The following is a 15,241-nucleotide window of genomic DNA, read 5'->3' on the forward strand; positions in this document are numbered from 1 at the left end:
TTGTGACCGCTCAAACTGAGACCCGCTGGCAAAATAAAGGAACAGAAGGCGAAACCCAAAGATAGTGCTACAGATATGCCAGCAAATACCACGAAGTACGCATCTTTCTGTCGTGAGTGGCCCTGTGGTGGTTGTGGTTCTTGGGATTGTTCTCAAATTTTAAATTTGGTTTGATCAAGTGCCCGGATTTGACCGAAGCACTGATCGGTGGCTGTGTCAAATTTTCGTCTTAACAACATTAGCCAAATGGCCGCAAATCTGAAGAGGAAACGAGAGCAAGAGGATGATCCTCGCAAGGTAGGAGAGAATATTCTGGCATACACGAGACGGGACTAACCACCTTTTCTAGACCCGAAAGTTATCCCCTCCAGATGATTCTGATGAAGAGAATAATCTTGTGTTAGATGGAACCGACGAGGACGACGAGGAAGGTGACAATCCTGCTGATGGAAATGATGAGGAATGGGGTGGTATTGAGCCAACTGGTGTAACAGAGGATGTCCATGCATCCAAGGGAAAACCAAAGAAACCACCTACCGGTGTTGAGGTCCGGGAGATGAAGGAAGCAGCGGATCTGTTCAAGTCGACTAGCTTCAAGCTTCAGGCAAGTGCCCATATTATTTCAGCACCCTGATAATTTTCGAACTTTGAGGACAGATTGACGAGCTTTTACCCAACGTACGACCAAAGGAGAAACATAAACTACCACTTGAACAATTCCTTCTGTCGCTGCACACATTTCTTCTGAATATTCCATCATCATCTCCGATACATCCACTCGAGGCTACTCGACCTCTTCTGAAAAAAGGTATATCTATACCATACTCTACCCCACTACCAACCGAGGACTCCAATTGGAAGGTAGCCTTTGCGCCTCCCAGTAGCATAACACTTGTTGGTAGCTGGGGCAACAAAACCTCGGTTAAAGGCATGGACGGTAACAAGTTCGGTGTTGATATAGCTGTTGAGATGCCCGATGTGTGTCCTTTTCTGTTTTTGCCTTCATTCCGCTAATAAGGTACCGTGAAACAGAGTCTCTTCCAAGAAAAAGATTATCTTAATGGCCGATTCTTCCACAAACGATCATTTTACCTTGCGAAACTTGCGGAAGCAATATGCGACAAGAAGCACGGACTGAATGTGGACTGTTCCTATCATTCATTGTCTGACAATCCACGACTCACCAAGCTAGTTCTGGAGCCACGTCCTGGTGTCACCAAGAATGACTTTTCAAAGCTCAAAGCTCAGATTTGCATCATCCCTGTTCTATCTCCAACATCTCCGATATCTCTCCAGCGCCTTTCTCCCTCGCATTCAAGTGTTCGTTCCTCTGAGGAGACACGAGTACCCACCCCTCTGTACAATACCGCACTGCTTACTGCGCTTACCCCGTCCTCTCACCTCGTTTCAACGCACGCTCTACAGCAGGAGGCACCTGCATTGAGCGACGCTTTGACTCTGTTGTGTGTATGGGCAAATCAACGTGGCTACTGCGAAGGCTCCACTCCTGGTATTCGCGGATTTGAAGGAAAAGGACCATGGTGGGTCTCTGTATTACGTGCTCTGATCCTCGGAGAGGAAGGGAAATCAAAACGAAAGCCTCTTGGACGGGGTCTGAGCTCTTATCAGCTTTTCAAGGCAGTAATCGACTTTCTTGGTAATGGTCCCTACATCTTAAGGTATTGGACGAGAACTTATATTGATTTCAGCAACGCATGACTTCCAATCACAGCCCGTCTTTGTTAAGACTGAAGGAGGTAACAAGGTTTGTATTTTCTTCTGTCGGACACCGACTTTGGACTAAGCTTTCCATAGTATCCTCTGGAAGAGTACAGCTCATATCATGAGGCCGTTTTTGTTGACTCTTCTTCACGCGTCAACCTTCTAGCAGATGTTCCTCTTGGGTCCCTGGATCTGGTATGTTAAGTTTAGTCGCTGCGCGCTACATTCCTCTGACGTGGCTTATAGCTTCGATATGACGCCAAGAAGACGCTTCAGGCACTGTCCTCGTCGTCTTCGTCCTTTGATCCCTTCACAGAGGCCTTTCTACGGGATCGCAGGCATTTGAGTACAAGATTCGATGCAATCATTCGTGTAGACCTCTCCACTTCAAAACCACGTCAAAACTCACTCCACGCAACAATCGACCATGGATCACCCCACAATGCCCTCCTTGCCTCTATGTCCACCCTCCTTCGTCAAGGCCTAGGAAATCGCACCAAGGCACTGGCTATTCTTCATCCTTCATCCACCTCCCGTCCACTGTCCCAAGCACATCCATCGAATAACCACATCATCTTTCTGGGTTTCATTTACGAACAAGAACATGCTTTCCGTCAAGTCGACCATGGTCCCGCAGCAGACGACCCGGACCCAACTCACGCCGCGAGTTTCCGAGAGTTATGGGGCGACAAAGCGGAGCTGCGCATGTTCAAAGACGGAAGGATCGTTGAGAGCGTAGTGTGGGACGTCAAGAATGCCGATGACAAAGTCCATCTTCCGGTACAAGTTGCCAGATACATCCTAGAACGCCACTTTGGAATCGAAGATACTCAGTCATGGCATTCGTCTTTTGATTCTCTTCTCCGTCTTCCCCAGCAAATTTCCAAGAGCTATTTGGAATCGGGGATCGCAGTTGGCTTCAAGGGTGCCCTGACAGCCTTTGATAACCTCGTCAAAGGTATCAAAGCCCTCGATGACGACCTTCCTCTGTCGATTCTAAACATTAGTCCTGTGTCCTCTTACCTTCGGTACACAAGCACCTTCAGTCCCGTCCCGTTACCTGCCAAATTGCTTCCCTCTACTCCGTCAAACGCATCATACCTCCATGCCATCCCCATCATCGTTCAATTTGAGAAATCGGCCAAGTGGCCAGATGATCTCAAGGCGATACAAACTGTGAAGCTTGCCTTCTTCGAACGAATAGCGGGTTCATTGATGAAGAGTATGCCTGGTTTGAGTGCGTCGGTCATGGTAGGGGGGCGTGGCGGTGAGGATGATGACCCCACGATGGAGATCCTAACAGTGGAGGGTTGGGCGTTTAGCCTGAGAATATGGCATGACCGCGAGCTCATCCTTTTGGAGAGGGTGATCAATACGACCCCAGGACACATAGTTCCTCAACCAGGACAGAAGAAAAAGAAGGGGAGTGAGTATCACCATGCAGTCGAGGCAAAGGAACTATACTTGCGCAGATTCATCCACGCGCCGAGGCATCATAGGGCAATATCAAGGTTGCATCATGTGTTTCCTGCATATACAACTACCGTAAGGTTGGTAAAGCGGTGGTTCGCAGTACATTGGCTGCTCGATGGTCATGTAAGCGAAGAAGCCGTAGAGCTCATTTGCGCATTCTTCTTTGTGAAGACAGGGTGGGAGCGGGAGCACGAACAGACGGGTTCTAGCGGCAGCGGCAATGTGCCAGGAAGTAAGGAACGGGGCTTCGCCATGGTTATGGAATTTTTGCATAGTTGGAAGTGGGAGGAAGGCTTGACTCTACCGCTTTACGAAGAAGGCAAGGAAGAACAAGTCATGGACAGCGGCATCTCCGGTGAAGGGGTATGGGCGATCAGAACAGAGATGGACAAGACAGGACGGGTTTGGACTTGGAAAGGACCTGACGCGATTGTCGCCCGTAGGGTGCAAGCGTTAGCTAAAGCCACCTGGACGCATCTCAAAAGTGTCGAGCGTGGAACGGATAGCATACAGGTTCGTCACATCTTACGTGCTTTGGTTCTGATTGCTGAGTGCTTCTTCCGTTTCTAGCCAATGTTCAACCACCCAACTGGCGACTATGATTTCGTTGTTCGACTAGATCCCACGGTCCTTCCACGGTATCACCAAAATATTCGGCCGGATCTCACTCTTCTTTCCCGAAGGCAGGGGAAATATTCCAATCTGCAATCGGAAGATGCGGATAAAGCAACTGTCGTGAGACCAGGATACGATCCAGCACGGGCGTTCATACGAGACCTTACGGTGGATATTCTTCTTGTCATGGAATTTGTACTGTATGATGACACTGACGATTACAGAAAATCTACGCCGACACGTTCAAAATATTCTATGATCCCTACGGCGGTGATTCCTTTGGTGGGGTTTGGGATGCAACGCTAGTGAAGGAGCCCAGACCATTCCGAGTCATGGGAGGTTTTTCCAGCGCACCTCAAACCGTCAAGGTGGGTACTCTGGTGGATCGGTTATTGAAAATGGATGCTAACCATGCTACAGGACGACAAGTCAAAAAAGGAGAAGAACAAAACAAAGGACTTGGTAGTATTGAATCAAGCTGCAGTGCTAAGTGAGATTGAGCGACTAGGAAGAGGAATCGTTCAAAGCATCACTACCCGTTAGGAGCACGAAGAGGGTGTTCCACCGCATGATATGACCGCAGCTTTTGATTCAAAACAGTCGTTCATCTTGCAGTCGTTTCGGAGCAATGGTTATATCGTCCGTGTTACTACGTACAATACTACATACCGCCAACAAGACTATGTGACGGACATACATTCTGAACCTGCTCTTCCAGCCAACCCCATAAAGTTTTCCCGATCTCAGGATCCTGTGAAGCAGGAGAAGGCGAGTTGACTCGGGCCCACGGTATAAGATGCTAATAAAGACGTCGGCTATCGACTCTTTCTCAGTAAACCTGTAGACTCAACGTACCTTGCCATTCAAGTTGGCGCCTTCAGCCGTTGTACCGGCGTATAGCTGAGTCAAAGCACCCTGTGATGCAGGGTACGAAAGACGACCCTGTAAGGGATTCCTTGAGTAAATACTCTGCGGCGCAGAGGACAGGATGAACGTACAATCAAGAAACTTGTAACTCCAGTAAGCGAGTTTTGCATATCTGTCTGAATATGACCTGAAACCCCAAGTCGAATTAGCATTTGTACAGGTTGTGGGCACGGATAATACTTTCCAGGATGCACGCTAGTAGAGACAATCCCTTCTGCTCCGTACCGGCGCGCAAGTTCGGCTGAAAAAACAACATTACCCTTTGGTAAATGTATTCTAAGCGCTCAGATCGCTGTACAAATATAACAGATACTCACGAATTTACTCTGGTAGTACATTTTCTCCGTAGTAGAGACAGCTTTCTTGCGAGCAGGACCATCACGAAAGAGATCGTAATCCAAGTTTGAACAAAGTTCGTAGGCAAATGAGGAGGTGTTTACGACTCGGGCCTTCCCATCTGAGGAGGTCTGCGCGCCTGCTTCAAGGGCCGGGAGGAGAAGCTTAGTGAGATAGAAATGTCCTGAAATAACCATAGACCTTCAGAACCCCAGGTCCAAGATGTCCGAATTTTGAATTACCAAGAAGATTGATGCCTATCGTCAAGTCGTATCCATCTTTCGTTAGCTGATCCACGGGAGGATCCATTATACCCCTAATCAAGATAGCTGTTTTCAGCAAAGAATACTTCCATTCGGTGTCAACAGTCCACAAACGCGTTATTGAAAAGAACATGCAGCTCCTTTTCATTCCTGAGTAGAAGCAAGAGTTTAGCTGTATTACTCATATTTTCTACAAAACTAACACACTTCAAAAATTCCTCTGCGTAAGCTTTGACTGCCTTGAGGCTCGCAAGGTCCAACGGTAGAAATAATGCTTCCTTCCCGCCGCACTCTGCACGCAAATGATCAATAGCTTTCTTCGCCTTCTCCGGGGACCGACAAGCGATATATACTCGTGCGTTCCGTGTCAAAAGAGCCTTTTAAATATGTTGTATCATTGGGACATCTGTCAGTGATATGTCTTACCTTTGCCGTCTCATACCCTATTCCTGCGTTTCCACCAGTCACGATAATGACTTTCCCCGACAAATCGGGGATGTCATCGACGGAAAACCGACTCGAAGGTGGCCAACTTTGTTTGATAAATGAGTGAAGCAAGCCCATACTATGATAGTAGTTTCAGTGAAACTGCTACGCTCCTGATTCATTTATACCGGTACGGAACCAGGGACTCGGACCAGACGCTTCTGCTCGGCAATGACTCTCATGAATAAGCCGGCGACAGTATTTGTACATTTGCCGAGCATCGCTTCTTTACTGCCGGAGATAGAAGAGCCTAGGACTCGAAAGTTAGAACTCGAAGAAAAACAATTTCAGTTCCATGGAGTTGCATTGGGGCAAAAATCTGCCTGGACCACTGGGACATTTCGGGTCTTAGTTCCTCCCCCTCTTCAGTAGTCATTTTTGTATTATTTTTCAGGTCACATTTTACAGCGGAAGAATTTTCCCAGAGATTCTCCTTTGCGAGCATTGGCACTCCCAGGCCTTGTTCATTGCAGCGCAAGGGATTTTTTCATCTTGCTACTGTGGGGATTTGAACTCGGGCCGTGGGGCGAAACATCGCAAGGCTCGGTCGGGCTTGCCGCTGATCCATGCGCATGGATGTCAACGTTTGGAAAAACGTTTATACGAGACCATAAGGACATAACGACCGCTGAGAAACGTCAAAGTCGTTGTCACCGAAGTTGTCCAACGCTCAAACAAAAGTCCATTCTAGTGCCACAGGTGGGTATAGCGTATTTTCAAAACAAGTAACTACGGTTCCTAAATCTAGTTTCAACCAGTAACCTACTCAATTAGTCTGCAAAGAAAGAAATGAATACACATAGGATAGGTTGGTCGAAACATACATACATTGGCTCCTTGTCCAGTTTGACGTGAATTGATGCATGATTAGCGACGCCAGCAATGCGATGGTATGCGTTCAAATTCTTGTGCACTGTAATTTGGAACACTGATGCGCTTCCTTGCCTGTAAATGGTATATAAGCTACCGTAAATACGTACGAAAGAGAGATACTAACCGGCTGGTTATGGTACTCCACGCAAGGAAGAACACCCAAGTCCTGTACCAATTTTTCACCGTAGGCCGCAATAACCTTGTCCTTGTTGCTGACCCAGTTCAAGTACCATCTGTAAAGTGTAGCGGAATAGTGCACCCCGAGAACATCAATATTCTTGATCTCAAAGCCAACACCTTCAAGCTAGGGGGGCAGATACGCTTAGTCAAGGCTTCATCGTGAAGAACACCAGGCCTACTTTCTGTATGACCCATCCAAGACTGCACGACGCGTCAGCACCAGGGAAAACGTATTTGTTCATGAAAAGACCCCTGAAAAATGGCGATCATGAGCAACAATATGTAAGGCGCTTCCTAAGGGGTCTTACCAGTTCAAATCTTCAAACTGCCAGCATGGTCGGAAACCAGCGACTTGGAAAACCATTACACCGTCATCTGAAAGCAAGTTGTACACCTCCGACAAGAATTGAGAGTAGCGACGAATGCCGACATGCTGCAGTGCCATCAATATAGCAGGGACAGAGGATAACAGACGAGTATTACCTCGGCCATCTCCAGACAGACGATCTTGTCGAAGCTTCCAGGGACCTGGGGAATGTCACGATAATCGCGATTGAGAATACGAGCCTTGTCGGCAGATATCTAGAACAACCATAAGTACACGTTCGCGTGTGAGAGACAGGAAGTCGTACACCGTTCTTTGCAATCCTATCATTACCGAATTTCGCCTGGTTTTTGGCAAGGGTAACACCTGTCGCATCACAGCCAAAGTTCTTGGCAGCGTAGGCCGTGAGGGTGCCCCATCCGCAGCCAATATCGAGGAGGCGGTCCGTTGGCTTGAGATCCAACTTGTTACACACGACTGCGAGCTTGTTGTCCTGAAGCTGTTCAAGAGTCTCCTGAACATTGGCATCTAGGACGATACCGGACGTGTATATCATACGCGGACCAAGGAACCTGATCGAGCATGCATTAAGTTGTCAGGAGATCAAGAGGTGGTGAGATATACCATCCGTAAAAGTCGTCACCGCCTATATGACACGTCAACTGCCTGAGCATGGGCGAAAATAAAGGGGAACTTACGGTCATAATGGTCTTGAACTTGATCCTGGTCCTGCTCCCGAGAATGCGAGATAACGTCGGGAATCAGCTTCGTAAATACATGCTTGAAGAGTTCCGGAGTAAACGTGAACTTGGCCCAGTCGTGACGCTGTTCCAAAATATCCAACACGTCGCCTACATAAAAGTCGAACGTTAAAATAGGGTTAACGTAACCAGTGAAAATGATGGACATACCCTTGAATTCAGCTTTGCCGTCAAAGTACGCATCGTGGAAGACCTGGATGGGAATTTTGTCCTTTCCCTTGTACAGCCTAGAAAGCTCCACGTCCTTGATTTCGATGTACTCCTCGATGTCCTTCCCGGGAAGCGTAACCTTCTGATTTTTGCGTGCACCGTACATAGACGCCAAGGTCCAGTATGCAACAGTCGTTGGGACGCCTGACAACACGAGAAGGAAAAGATACGTCTTGAATCCACCGCGACTGACGAGGGGAAGGATGGATTTCAAGATATAGGGAACGACAAGGACAACGGCCGCGAGATGGTAATTGCTGAAGTAGCTGTTGCCTTCAGCAAGGCCAACAAGAGGCGCATTTTTAATGGCAGCAAAGGACGTCGCCTTCACCGATGACATGGTGGAAGGAAGGTAAAGTTGGTTCAACGGGTTATTTTGGAAAATGCCTGTATTTGCGGCTGCTTGCCAACGGCTTGCCCGCACACGTTTGACTCTGTCTGACACGGTAACTTGAATTCTTACTCCCATCATGTCCGTCTAGTTACCCTTCAGCAACACGACGACACTCTGCGCAGTAATTCGACAATCATGATCCCACGAATACATCGATAAATTCCAACAAATCACTAGAGAAAATCATATATCTTTGCTACCGCATGTTCGGCGAATCCGAATCGGAGAGCCCAAGAGTTCCCAGCCCTTGGGACTCCCTCATTTCCACCCCGGCATCATCTTCGCCTTCATCTGGCCCTGTTGTCAGCGCCTCTCCAGTGGTGACGGCAATTCCCAAGCTGGTACCCGAAGCTGACGATGGAAATGTCGAGTACAAGCTTCAGTTGCTATCTCCGTCTCCAGCTCGTTTTGCGCGCCTGGTCACCCAGCTCAAGTGGCGACTACTGGAAGGAGGAGGTCAGGCGTATTATGAATTAGGAGTGGCTGATTCAGGCGCCTTAGTCGGTCTGCCGCGCGCAGACCTGGAACAAACACTGGAGACCCTGGAAATGATGGCTGGGGAAATAGGTGCTAGCGTTATCGTGGTGAAGGAAATAGAGGTACCAGCTGCTTTGGCGACGCTTGCGATCCTTGAGGACAGCAGTGGCAATGGTGCTAAGCGAGGAAGGAAGACCGAGTTTAGGGTGGGGTCGGAGGGTACCACCACAGGCACTGAAACAGAGACGGAACTCTCAACGACAGACGCCGAGGATCCTGGCGATAGTGTGCTTCCAAGGATCCTTTCACTACATCAACGCTCTTTATCGCACAGCGCCCCTGGTTCTTCCTCTTCTTCTGTTGACGTGTTCTCAATGGACATGGAGTCAGACATCGCAGAGCAGGCAGACACCGAGTCTGACCTTGAATCTCCTCCATCCCAACACCGGTTTTCTATCGACTTGGAAATCTCCTCGGTCTTCAAGCCGCGTCCTTTTCGTACCCGAGTTACCAGCAATCCGGTCCTACTTTCCTCCGCCGAAACCAAGCGCAATAACAGAGGCGCCAAAAAGAAAGCTAAACACCATCTGCATGATGTGCTCACCTCTTCTTCGGCCCCTTCGCTTCTATCTACAGACGAGCAACGAAAGGCTACCAAGGGACCCAACCGGCGACAGGCGCGGGATCGCAGAAGGGAAGAGAGGCGCAATGCTTTGATGGCATTCGCGTCGAATACGATCGGACCACCCCAAACTGCAGATCAAGCCGTAGATGTCCGATCACATACGGAGGAGGGGGCAAAGCAGGAGAACGACAAAGCAGTTCCTGACTCGGCCAACGCTCTTGTCTCCGGGCTTGGGGAGCTTCACGTGTCGATTGAACGTCAGTCAGTTTCTGCAGGACCTCCGACAGTGACAGCTGGATGAAGACATTCCATCTATCAGCCTTGTCGAGCCAGAAGATGAAGAGGTTACAGGCGACTGACGACGTTTTCGCATCTCCCACCCCTTCTACACCCTACACCTCAGTCGCATCATCTGGTGCTGAAGAAGGCAAAGACCAGCCTCGACTCATCGTCGAAGCTCTTGTTGTACGCAAAATGTCTATCGAAGAGGCATTTTTAGACTTTGGTGGTTTCTCGCTATCTTGAAAGGTTCGCCGATCTTGTTCATAATGTGTGTGGCATGACTGATTCGCGTGCAGTTTTGTTTCAGGGAATTATATATTCGTTCTATGATCTATGTATCACCTACATTGCTATGTGTACTATCGTATGTTGTATTATTGTAAATTACATATGGTACGCAGCATCTGGGTGAAGTACACGTCAGGTTGCAATATGAAGCCAGGATGTCACTGGTGCGCATGTATATAATTGCCTTATCATTCTATTAAAGCTTCGTGTCTTACAGAATGTTCTAGGTTGTCAAAGTGACTCAAAAGTTATACAAATGACGATCACTTGAACATACCCAATCTCACTCCCTCAAGCTTTGATCGGGTATCTGAGACCAGTTGTTCGTTGTTCAGCAACAAACATGTCTCACTTTTCGTCTGCCGGCGGCTTTGTCAATTTGGGTCCGTCAATCAACAACGCAAGCGACTTATCCATTTCCGGGACAGAACAAAGGGTTAAGTCTATTTTTCTGGCCGAGCCGAAAAACTGATAGCCTTTTTTTGATTAATACGACGCATTTTCCTTGTGCCCTGACCTGAATGGAGATGGGACAATAACCTTGCCGATGAGAGACCACCCTCTACGCCGAGGTATAAAAAACTGGAGCAAATGATTGCCCAGCGCTTGTTCTTGTTCTTGTCCTTTTGCCCCTGTTATGAATTTCGAGCTCGCGATACGCAACGTCATGCAGGGCAAAGTCAAGGAGCTCTTCTTGGTCATCCTTGGCGTATTGTTCTTCTCATATTTGATACGAAGGAGGCAGGCGCGTCTGCGCGCTAACCCTCGTCGTCTTCCATTGCCTCCTGGTCCAAAGCTCCTTCCGATTATCGGTAATCTTCTGGATATCCCCCGCGATAGTGAAGCCGCTCGGTACAACAGGCTTGCTCGAGAACATGGTGAGTGTTCTCTGTTATCTGGTTTTTTTTCTTTTTTTTTTCTGTTTAATCTGACACCATTGCAGGGGACCTCGTGTTTTTGAGCGTCTTTGGGAAAACGATCTTGGTCGTCAATACTTACCAGGTTGCCAATGATTTATTCGAGAAGCGCTCTTCCAACTATTCTGACCGAAATGAACTACCTATGATCAACGATTTGTACGACATTTTTTCTTAATTTGTTGTCTGTGTCCTAACCACACTCTAGAATGGGCTGGGACTGGAGTTTCGGTCATATGCCGTATGGTGCGACGTTTCTCCTTGGTTTCTTCGATTTTTCTGATTGATCCACCAATAGGCGATCGTTGGAAAGCCCATCGGAAAATATTCCACGCTCACTTCCAATCATCGGTCGTGTCGGTCTACTGGCCCATTCAACTCAAGGAAGCCCACAAGCTGCTTCGTCGTCTGCTACACGAACCTGAAGAATTACTGGAACATCTTCGTCAGTGCGTACCATTACTTATGTCACAAAGAACACGCTGCTTATTGACGCGTTCTCACCATAGTAACTCGGCTAGCACGATCATGAACGTAACATACGGTATAGAAGTATCAGATGAAGACGACCGATACATAACCGTGGCAGAGAAGGCCTTGGATGGAATGGCGAAAGCCGCGCATCCCGGAGCTTTCCTTGTCGACATTTTCCCTATTCGTACGTCCTCGCGCCGTATTCAAACCCACACGCATAGTCTGACCTCCGTCACAATAGTAAAACATGTCCCCGAGTTCATGCCCTTCGCTGGATTTAAGAGGAAGGCTCGAGAATGGAGGAAAGCAGTCATGGAAATGCGTGATGCTCCTTATGAAGCCGTTAAGAATGCATTGGTATGTCTTTTTCCCTATTCTTCTCCGCCATGAATGTTAATCCTTCGATAAATAGAAACAAGGAACGGCAACTCCATGCTTTGTTTCTTATCTTCTCGATGACTTGGAAGCGAAGAAAGAGAATAAGCAACAAGAAGATACAATTCGTAATTGCGCAGGACTTGCCTTGGCTGGTACGCTATCCCTGTCAAATGGACTTCGTTCGTATCCTAATTACGTTTCTGGCAGCCGGAGCTGAAAGCGTGCGACTTTTCTTGTACTCTCTCATAGTCTTAGCTCACCTGTCCATGTGTAGACTGTATCCTCTCTTTCCTCGTTCATGCTCGCTATGGTCCTGTACCCCGACGTCCAAAGCAAAGCTAGGCACGAAATCGACACCGTTATTGGACAAGGCCGACTTCCAGACTTTAGCGACCGCGGATCTCTTCCGTATGTTGACGCCGTAGTCAAAGAGGTGCTCAGGTGGGTTCTTTCGGCCGGACAAGTCACTCCATGTGCTTAAAGACATCTTTACAGGTGGAACCCCGTCGCACCCCTCGGTAAGTGACACTCGCTGGCTGGTACAAGACAAAGTATCGACGGCTTTTTAGGTCTACCACATATGGTGACGCACGACGACGAATACAACGGCTACTTCATTCCCGCAGGCACCACAATCGTCGGCAACAGCTGGTTAGTTCACCGTTACATTGTTGTTCCCTGGTAGTATTTCACTCTATCAACCAGGACCATTCTACACGATCCAGTCACTTATCCAGATCCCGGAAGATTCAATCCTGAGCGATTCCTCGGTGCTGAGAAAGGTAGCGCAGTGTTTGACCACGTCTCAGTAGCTTTTGGATACGGGCGCCGTATTTGTCCTGGAAGGTTCATGGCAGAAGGCCAGCTCTGGGTATCCGTGGCCTGTATTCTCAGTGCCTTTGATATTTCTCCGGGGTATGACGAAAACGGGAAACCGGTACACACACAAGCGGCGTTTGCATCGGGAATGATATCGTGAGTCCGCTGTGACCTCTATTCGGTTCTCATCTTCATCTCGGTCCTTTTAGACATCCTTTGCCTTTCAAATGTACTATTACGCCGAGGAGTGAGCTTTCTAGGAAACTTGTTGAGCAGACTGCAGACCTAGCACCCTAGTTTGACCAGAATTATGTTTGTTTAAGATACTTGTATATTATATGCGTAGTAAAAGTAGCGTAACAGAAGTTAAACAAAGTATGCATTTTGATTAACGTGGAGCAATCTTAAAGGGGGTAGTGATGTACGAATGCATGCTGATAGTGCTCGAGTACCAGCCACTAGTGACGGATCAGCCTTCAGATATACTCAACCAAGTTGAGAGGATTCTTGTCAATTCAGCAGTATACAAACCCTGGTGTGGGGCGCACGCTGCGATGCGCCAATGAACAGAAGAATCCGCAACTCTATGCGATCTGCCGGGGGCTTTGTCCTGCGAGAAACATCGTTCAAAATGTCGCCCCGCCTCCTTAACAGTTTCAGGGACCATAAGTTTTTTGTCTACCACAGGCGGTGCATCTTTAGGACGGATAGGATATCTGGCGGAAAGCAGCGTTGTGCATGAGAAGCTGTCTACAATCGCTGAAGCTATCAGATATTCAGCCCAGAATCAGTCCAGCTGGATTGGCACGCCCTGAACTGTCAAAGAATCGGCAATGTCATACTCCAAGGGTTCCGGGGCGTGAATGGAGTCCAGATCACCAAGGAAGTAGTAGCGAAGAAAGATTACCGCATCGGGCTGGTGGAGCGCCTGAAGCATCCTATTATGTGCTGGGCTGAGACCGATCCACTAGCACGACTCCTGAATAGAGCAACGCTTCCAAGCGGCAAGTGGTAAGTGTCGACTATGATCATCAAATAGCACTTGGAATCTATCTCGTAAGAAAATATCCACGAAGGCAGACTGTAGCAGGATGGCTAAGAGGCTCGAATCAGGGATGTAACGTATTCAACTGTAGCTTGCTATGCACCTGGTAGAGCTCAACCATATATCACTGACAACATTGGATCAAGAATAAAATCATCGTCATTTTGGAACACATCGAAGAGATCTTCCACTCGTGAACGAGAAAAGTAAGGAATCCGGCCATCCAAGTCGGTCATCAGGTCGAAAGGTTCTATACCTTCCGCGAACGCCAAGTTCACGATGCCCCACGTCCCCATTGCAATGGCACGGAATTCAGGTCGTAGTTGATGGAGAACCCTGAAAAAATTGCGGTATACAAGCGGTGGGGTGCAAGCGAGCCTGTCGATGTCATCGATAAGAACGAGCTTCCCTTTTATTCCTTCAAGGTATGACAAGAAGTCAGACCCGGTTTCAAATCCTCCATCGATGAATATGTTTACCTAGAAAAGAATGGGTTTCATCGTAAAAGGAATCAAACGAGAATTTTTCCTACTACGATATAGCAGATTGGAGGGCCGTAACTTGGCCCCCGATAGAATCATGCTCCGATGAGGTGGAGAAGCGGCAAGAGGTGTCCCGTCTCTAGACCCCCACAAGACTTCAATGGTTTAAATTCTAAAGTGCTGCGATTACTCTCACCGTTATTGGACAGTTCTGCTTTCTGCCTCTCGGCTCTTCAAAGCACTTGAACCTAGCTGGACCCGAAATCGAGCTCATGATACGTAGTGATAGGCCCAACTCGGTATGTTTTGCGCGCTGCATGCTTGATGAGAAAGTTTGGAAGCCTGCAAGACCCACCGTTTCAGACTTGAAATATTTTCCATAGGAGTACCTTCGCACTGTTCGTACTACGTATTGATGAAAGTTATTGGTCAAATCGCGTAACCAGGTTTCGCGGAACCGGAGATTTTCGTCACGTGACTGAGCAGTGGCGGTGCTATCAGCTGCAACGTTGAAATTCCTTCTACGGTTCCACCACAGGTGCGAAGCGTGTGGCATGTACTCGGCGACTCCTTCAATTCCAGTTACCTATATGTCACACATGGTGGGGACTGATGGACATGAAACACACTGATGAATAGCCTACTACTATAGTGTCGACGCGCATCTTCAAGGAACTCATCGAGAGGTCACCTCTGCACTGCTCTGCAGTCTTGGACTATTGTAAATCTATATCTGCTCTCTAAGCGATGAACGCGAACATGCGGCCCATTATGTCATGAACCTGGCCCCCAAAGAACAAGTTCTTGATCCAGACATGTCCGGGAAAGTCGTCAAGTTTATCCACTATGGGACACTGGGATTGGATATAAGATCGCCAAGGCACAAAAA

General features: G+C 48.1%; 5 protein-coding genes across 5 annotated transcripts; 3 read left to right on the forward strand and 2 right to left on the reverse strand.

Annotated features, from left to right (window-relative positions):
• Nucleotides 1-227: 227 nt before the first annotated feature.
• EV420DRAFT_1519432 (Nrap protein) lies at nucleotides 228-4,502 on the forward strand. Its single transcript, XM_060472105.1, has 10 exons — nucleotides 228-297; nucleotides 350-604; nucleotides 658-978; nucleotides 1,033-1,657; nucleotides 1,710-1,765; nucleotides 1,816-1,917; nucleotides 1,969-3,708; nucleotides 3,766-3,978; nucleotides 4,035-4,178; nucleotides 4,231-4,502. The coding sequence occupies exons 1-10, from the start codon at nucleotides 247-249 to the stop codon at nucleotides 4,351-4,353; spliced, it is 3,630 nt and encodes a 1,209-aa protein (XP_060334984.1). The 5' UTR covers nucleotides 228-246; the 3' UTR covers nucleotides 4,354-4,502.
• EV420DRAFT_1519436 (uncharacterized protein) lies at nucleotides 4,503-6,003 on the reverse strand. The gene is made up of 7 exons (XM_060472106.1): nucleotides 5,763-6,003; nucleotides 5,544-5,713; nucleotides 5,451-5,486; nucleotides 5,316-5,389; nucleotides 5,055-5,257; nucleotides 4,887-4,997; nucleotides 4,503-4,830 (listed from the first exon to the last, which is right to left on the reverse strand). The coding sequence occupies exons 1-7, from the start codon at nucleotides 5,898-5,900 to the stop codon at nucleotides 4,657-4,659; spliced, it is 906 nt and encodes a 301-aa protein (XP_060334985.1). The 5' UTR covers nucleotides 5,901-6,003; the 3' UTR covers nucleotides 4,503-4,656.
• Nucleotides 6,004-6,401: 398 nt separating this feature from the next.
• Nucleotides 6,402-8,532, reverse strand: EV420DRAFT_1519442 (sphingolipid C9-methyltransferase). Its single transcript, XM_060472107.1, has 10 exons — nucleotides 8,112-8,532; nucleotides 7,899-8,051; nucleotides 7,825-7,846; nucleotides 7,508-7,772; nucleotides 7,359-7,457; nucleotides 7,184-7,308; nucleotides 7,055-7,127; nucleotides 6,868-6,999; nucleotides 6,651-6,814; nucleotides 6,402-6,597 (listed from the first exon to the last, which is right to left on the reverse strand). Exons 1-10 carry the CDS (start codon nucleotides 8,509-8,511, stop codon nucleotides 6,585-6,587), a joined length of 1,446 nt encoding a protein of 481 aa, XP_060334986.1. The 5' UTR covers nucleotides 8,512-8,532; the 3' UTR covers nucleotides 6,402-6,584.
• A 236-nt stretch (nucleotides 8,533-8,768) lies between these two features.
• EV420DRAFT_1638600 (uncharacterized protein) lies at nucleotides 8,769-10,192 on the forward strand (the record flags this gene model as incomplete). Its single annotated transcript, XM_060476848.1, has 2 exons — nucleotides 8,769-9,924; nucleotides 9,987-10,192. 2 exons carry the CDS (start codon nucleotides 8,769-8,771, stop codon nucleotides 10,190-10,192), a joined length of 1,362 nt encoding a protein of 453 aa, XP_060334987.1.
• Nucleotides 10,193-10,691: 499 nt separating this feature from the next.
• On the forward strand, nucleotides 10,692-13,343 carry EV420DRAFT_1102216 (cytochrome P450). Its single transcript, XM_060465840.1, has 13 exons — nucleotides 10,692-11,115; nucleotides 11,181-11,313; nucleotides 11,363-11,400; nucleotides 11,453-11,603; nucleotides 11,664-11,812; nucleotides 11,870-11,985; nucleotides 12,041-12,158; nucleotides 12,214-12,227; nucleotides 12,281-12,447; nucleotides 12,502-12,524; nucleotides 12,576-12,657; nucleotides 12,712-12,981; nucleotides 13,035-13,343. The coding sequence occupies exons 1-13, from the start codon at nucleotides 10,875-10,877 to the stop codon at nucleotides 13,120-13,122; spliced, it is 1,590 nt and encodes a 529-aa protein (XP_060334988.1). The 5' UTR covers nucleotides 10,692-10,874; the 3' UTR covers nucleotides 13,123-13,343.
• The last annotated feature ends 1,898 nt before the right edge of the window (nucleotides 13,344-15,241 follow it).

Source organism: Desarmillaria tabescens, assembly GCF_030435595.1.
Source record: "Desarmillaria tabescens strain CCBAS 213 chromosome Unknown EV420scaffold_7, whole genome shotgun sequence".
In the NCBI taxonomy this organism is placed as follows: Eukaryota; Fungi; Basidiomycota; class Agaricomycetes; order Agaricales; family Physalacriaceae; genus Desarmillaria; species Desarmillaria tabescens.